Below are 6,202 nucleotides of genomic sequence, written 5' to 3'. Positions count from 1 at the left end.
AATCCTAGTATCAGCTGCTTAGAACAAGAGTGAATTTGACAGAAGATCACTTGGTTAGGGTATATTTGGATGGTCTAAAAACAGATACTCAAGTGAATGTGCAAATGTTTCAACCTCAAACAGTGGAGCAGTGTTTGTTGATTGGAAGATTGTATGAGCAAGCACATCGTAGAAGCAACATTGATAATATTGAGATCCTTCCACTTAAGAGAGATAAAGAACTAAAAGCTGAGGAGTATAAAGAAGTGATAGAAATTGAGGTTAAATCTGAGGTTGAGACAAAATCAATGGAAAGGATAAAACATGAAGCGATCTTGAAGGAAAAATTGATTACACAATCTCAGGTACCGGTTTCTAACTTGGAACCTAGCCTTCGATTTCACAATGCATCTCTAGCTGTTTGTGAGGATTCCCAATCTTTTGTTGACCTGTTTGATCGTCATAAAACTATTCTACAAGTTTCACATGTCAAAACAAGGGATGTGCTGCTTGAGAACTCAACATGTGTCACTAATAACCACGTTGCCCACCAACTGTTCGTTACAATGTCTCTCAGAGAACGTACTAAGAGGATACACATTAGGGGGCCCAAGTGTTGGAAGTTCAAATACAAACAAAGGAAACAACTGAGATGCAAGCCACGAATAGCACACGAACTGATTTACAGAGCGGGTGTCATGTACAAATATTTTGGTTCAAGTGCCAAAGTTGCATTGATGAAGAAGAAGAACAAGTTCTCTAAGACTTGGTCGCTCACAGATGGCTGTTTTAAGGAAGATGATAAAGTGTATCATATATCACTTCCAATATGGTTACTTATCAGATTCAAGTTCTGGGAACTCACGTTCATAAACATGAATTTGCAGAAAATATGGGTGAGCATTGGCTTGGGATAATAGAGAGTGATGCAGGTCATGGACAACAAGCTTTGTATAAGTTGATTGTCATGGTGAACAAGCGGTTGTTGCAAACCAGTTTGGTTATTCAACAAGTGACCAGAAACAAAAAGATCAAGTCTTCCAAGCGATGGTGGTTCAAGTACAAATCTGTGGAAGAGGGCATGAGGAGATTACACATTGAGTTGAGTTATAAGTGCAAGTTAGCATTTGAAGAGTGGTTTAACAGTTGGAACCGCAGAGATTGGCTTCAGTACATAACCATGCCACTTCAGAAATTGGAATGTTCCAAATCCAGTGAATTGGAACTTCTAAAGGGTCTCTTCTCCTCTTATACTCTGCACATGTGGACATAAAAATCAACGTTTCTGTGTGGCATTGTTGGAGAACGAAGTTCAAGCTATGCTTGATTGGTTTCATTGATCTCCAGCAAAGGGAAGCGTTGAATCACTCACATGATCAGATCGTGATGAAGATGAATAGCAGAACATTTCTAAGCTTGACGATAAAGAAGCATGCATATATGTGCTTGTTTGGTAGCAACAATTGTGTTTCAACTTTGGGAAAGAGGAAGTTAGGCAAAGATTGGTGGTTTAAATACAAGACAGCTGCAATGGCTAAAGATTTACTGATGATGAAGTTGTCACAAGCTTGGCGATTACGAATTAGACCAACAAAGGCTGATGAAGTTGTCACAAGCTTGGCGATTCAAATCAGCTTGTCTCTTCTTTTATCCACATAACGAGGCCAACGAGCTACAGGGCTTGGAGATTTGGTATAAAAAAGCTATGGTTCCAATGGAAGAGGCTGCATGGGAGTAACTCTATGAACTGTCAATGAAGTTTCCATGAACCTTGTGGTCAAGGTTCTCTGAGAAAGGGAGATTTGTTACAGGGAATATGAAGAGTAGCTGACGTGGAGAGATGCTGAAAGATGATTGGCTGAGAGGTGAATAATGAGTTGGCAGCTGTTGATTGGTGCGTTGTTTTTGGGAGAAGAAGTTGTGAAGCTATAAGCAGAGCTTCGATCATTTGCGGAGATTAATCAGAAAATTTGTAAAAGTTTGTTATCTTCTTCTTTGAATCTCTTTCTGTTGTTAGGTTCTCTCATCTAGAGACCTAGATGATGATCGAAGCTGCCTTTCATGAACGTTGTTTTGGTTAACTTTGGAATTGAAGTGTTGATTGATCGATTGGTGGAATTTCTGTATTAGAAAGATAGTATCTGATTATGGTGATCTTTAGGAACTTTTCTTGTTACTTAAACCGATTTTTAACCCGGCTAATTCGGCTTTGTTCTAGGTTGCAGCCATTGTTACACATGCTCCATCAAGTAGAGATAGTGGAAAAAAAGTTTTGCCTTCTCCCGTAGCGCAATATGCTCTTGATAAAGGCTTACCTTCTCATCTCATTTTCTCCCCTGAGAAGGCAGGAGATGTAAGTTTTCTTGTCTCATTAATCAACTTCTTGCTTTCGGAAATATTGTGATCTTTCCTTCTTCTTTCTTGTGAAGATGACATTGCATTTCTTATATGCAGGAAGCATTCTTATCGGCTTTAAGAGAGTTGCAACCTGCGCTTTGTATTACAGCAGGTTATGGGAATATTTTGCCTACTAAGTTCCTTAAGATTCTGGTACATGGTTACTATAAGTTGCTGCTTATTCTAGATGGTTGATGTAACCGAATGTTGTTTCTTTATACTGCAAATGAGTCTTGTGTCCCTAAGTTGAGTCTTGCAGAAAGGATGCGGCGACAAAAACGGCAACGAACATGGCAAGGTAATAATGCTGAACTTGAAAAATATTTATCTGCTAACTTTGAGTTTAGTGATGCAGATGCAGGTAATGACTTTCAAATCATTCATTGGTGGAAGAGTCACCAATCTCACTATCCGATTTTAGCCATGATTGCCAAAGACGTTCTTTCTTCACCTGTTTCTACAGTTTCCGTCGAGAGGGCCGGGCTTTTAGCATGGGAGGTCAAATACTAGATGAAACTCGATCAAGAATAAGTCCAGATTCTCTTGAAGCTCAAGCTTGTCTTGACGATTGGACCAGAGCTGAATATAGACAACAAGAATACATTCGAGAAAATGAAGAAGAATTAGAAGATATTGATAGCGATGTATCATTAACGAGATCGGAAGATGATTAATATTTTTTTTTTTTACTCTTTAATATTTTTCATTAACTTGTTAGTATGATCCGGTTCTATACATTTTCCCTTTCCCATTGTATTTTGCTTTTTATATATTAGATTTTTAGTTTTTGAAGTTTTTGACATTTTGATCTTTATAGAACGAAGCATAAGGTTTTTCTTCTTCCTCAGCTGAGTAATCGTTCTTGATGTTGAAGTGAGCTCGCATCTCCTCTGGAGTTTTCTCTCTCATCATATCATCGACAGTCTTGCATGTAAGGTCAAGAAGTCCAGAGTTGTTCAGATAGTTAGCAACCAGGATCGTATCGAAGAGTATAGGCTGATCGACTTGGACAAAGTCGGCGTCCCAAGCCTTAAGTTCTTTGTTTTCGGTGGAACCTAAGAAATCTTTGTCGGCTCCGTTAGCCTCGGCGGCGGTCTCAACGTGCTTTTTGCAACACTCAATAACCTTCGCAAGGATGCCTCCGATGACACTGGGAAGCGGAATTCCGTTACCGGCGCAGTCATCTTCGATCATGTGTTTAATCGTCAGAGACTCGACTGCCACCGCTTCATCGATCTCGAAGGATTCACCGTTGGAGCTTGTGAGGATGATCTTGTTCGACGCCATTGTTTTTTTTTTTCGTGAAAATTGTTCGACGCCATTGTTTTTTTTTTGGGTTTGTTGGCAATATAGTACGTTTGTGAGTAATAATTGGGAAAGTAGTACGAGTACTATTTATAATTAGAGAAACAGTCAATTATTAGTGTTTGTGTAATAGAATTTGTGTGAGATAGGAGAGAAAGTGGGGTAGAGTGTAAGAGAATGAAAATTACTACTAGGGGCTTTGTATTTGTGAGAAAGAGAAACGTGGGTCATGTTTTTTTTTTTTAATTTCTTTTCTTTTCTTTATTATCTCATATTCCCCTAAAGTCTCATAATTAAGATGCTTGTTAGTGAATTTTTTTGTTTCTAAAATTTATCAAATTCATAAAAATCTATATTTTTTTCTCTATCATTTGATATGCATTTTGTTTAATAATTATTTAAAACTTTATATTATAGACTACTATATAGAAAGGATGACTGTACAGATATAGACCACTGTACAGAAGAATGACTGTACAGATATAAATCACTGTACAGAAGGATGATTGTACAGATATAAACCACTGTACAGATATAAACCACTGTACAGATGATAGACCACTGTACAGATATAGAGCACTGTACAGATATATAACATTGTACAGAAGAATGACTGTACAGAAGGATGCATCTGTACAGATATATACCTGTACAGAAAGATGAATGTGGAATAAAGATTTGAGCACAAATAATTAGTGATTTTTTTTTCTAAAATTTATCATTTACATAAAAATCTATGTTTTTTCTCTATCATTTGATATGCATTTTGTTTGATGACTTTTAAATTTTATATTATAGACCACTGTACAAAATAATGTATGTACGGATATAAACAATAGTACAGATATAGACCACTGTACAGATATATACCACTGTACAGATATAGACCATTGTGCAAATATAGACCACTGTACAGATATTATAGACCACTGTACAGATATAGACCACTGTACAGATATAGACAACTGTACAGATATAGACCACTGTACAGATATATACCACTGTAAAGATATATACCACTGTACAGAATACCATTGTACAGATACATATATAGACCACTGTACAGATACATATATAGACCACTGTACAGATATAGACCACTGTACAGATATAAACCAATGCTCGTTAATGTTTGTAATGTAGTAATATTTACTATTCAAAATTGGAGAATTAGTCAGTTTGTACTGTATATTAGAATTCAAGTGCACCAGCAAATACAACTTTGTAAATACACAATCTCAAAAAAAATTCAACGATCCTACTTGTTGGTGTCGGATCCCGCAGTTCGGATCCGGTCCGGAAAAATAGTGGATCAATAAGATGAAGTGGGCCATCGGCTCGGTCTAGGGGACGAAAAGAGCGGCCCAATAAGTTGCAGCCCAGTTCGAGTGAAACGTCGGGATCTCACAAGTTAAATGAAAAGCGGGTTGCGCGAGATCTGCTAGATGGGGAAGATTCGAAACGGAAGCAATAATGAAGGCGAGATCTGCGGCTTGATGAGCGACTTCGGTTTCGAATCATGTAATTATAAATAGAGAGCGAAAACCATTGTAGAAGGAGGGAATTTTTTTTGAGCAATAAACAGACACATAGACTTTACTCTCTTATTTTCTTTTCACGATTGTTGTTCGAATTAGCAAGGCTAGACGATCCGATACACATCAATTTTGTATTGCGGATTCCGACATCCACAATTTGGCGCTAGAAGGAGGGGATTTCTAGTCTTTAACTCCAGAATATTAATCGAAAAGATGTCAGACATAGCGGATCCGGCTTCAGTCCTCGACGAGATCAAGAAGTTGCTTAAATATCTGTCCGAGAAAACCGACCAGCAGCAGCTCGCCACCACTGCGTTGTCTGAGAAGCTTTCAGCGTTCGAAGAGCAAAGCGGCAGCCAAATCGCAGTCCTCACAGCGAGTTGTTCCGAAATCAGGTCAGCCCATAATGCTTATGCGGATCGGGTTGATACAATTCTTGCAGGAACTTTGCGGACCAGCGGGCCTCGTGGCCATTTGGATTTCCATGGTCCGAATGTTTCGGAGGTTCAGGATCCTAGGCTCGTTTCCCCGAACAACGTACTCCCATCTTCTTTGACTCTTGGCTCTCAAAGTGAACCTGGAGATGGATCCCGCCATAATCAGGCACCTCAAAACTCAGCCGGCGGTCCCTATGTTCCAGCCAGAACACCTCTCCCCATTCATCTTGGCAGCACCCCGCATCATCCTCAAACCGAGTCCCATCCACCTCACCTTCCGGTTAACCCGGAGATCCAGAGCTTACAAAATCAGATTCGGGAAATGAGTTCGAAGGTTCATCAAGCCACCAGTTCGGCTCCCGAAGTCGATAGAGTGATCGAGGAGACGAGAAGGACTCCCTTTACTCCACGAATTGTAGCCCTGCGAATTCGGGACCAAAGGAAGGTCAAACTTCCGGGGTACGACGGTAAGGGAGATCCCAAAGAATTTTTGGCGTCTTTTCAGGTGACCGCAGGTCGGGTACATTTGGAGCCAGATGAAGTAGA

The 6,202-nt window shown here is 39.4% G+C and overlaps 1 protein-coding gene across 1 annotated transcript; it reads right to left on the bottom strand.

Moving 5' to 3' along the window:
* Positions 1-3,106: 3,106 nt before the first annotated feature.
* LOC9324579 (SKP1-like protein 4) lies at positions 3,107-3,663 on the bottom strand. Its single transcript, XM_002887006.2, has 2 exons — positions 3,197-3,663; positions 3,107-3,119 (listed from the first exon to the last, which is right to left on the bottom strand). Exons 1-2 carry the CDS (start codon positions 3,661-3,663, stop codon positions 3,107-3,109), a joined length of 480 nt encoding a protein of 159 aa, XP_002887052.2.
* Positions 3,664-6,202: the final 2,539 nt, after the last annotated feature.

Source organism: Arabidopsis lyrata (genome assembly GCF_000004255.2).
Source record: "Arabidopsis lyrata subsp. lyrata unplaced genomic scaffold ARALYscaffold_2, whole genome shotgun sequence".
In the NCBI taxonomy this organism is placed as follows: Eukaryota; Viridiplantae; Streptophyta; class Magnoliopsida; order Brassicales; family Brassicaceae; genus Arabidopsis; species Arabidopsis lyrata.
Note: the sequence above shows the minus strand (reverse complement) of the source record. Positions and strands in the feature narration are given on the sequence as shown.

Bases quoted from the DNA above. Each gene is read 5' to 3' on its own strand.
- LOC9324579 (XM_002887006.2), bottom strand. From the start codon at position 3,663: ATGGCGTCGAACAAGATCATCCTCACAAGCTCCAACGGTGAATCCTTC.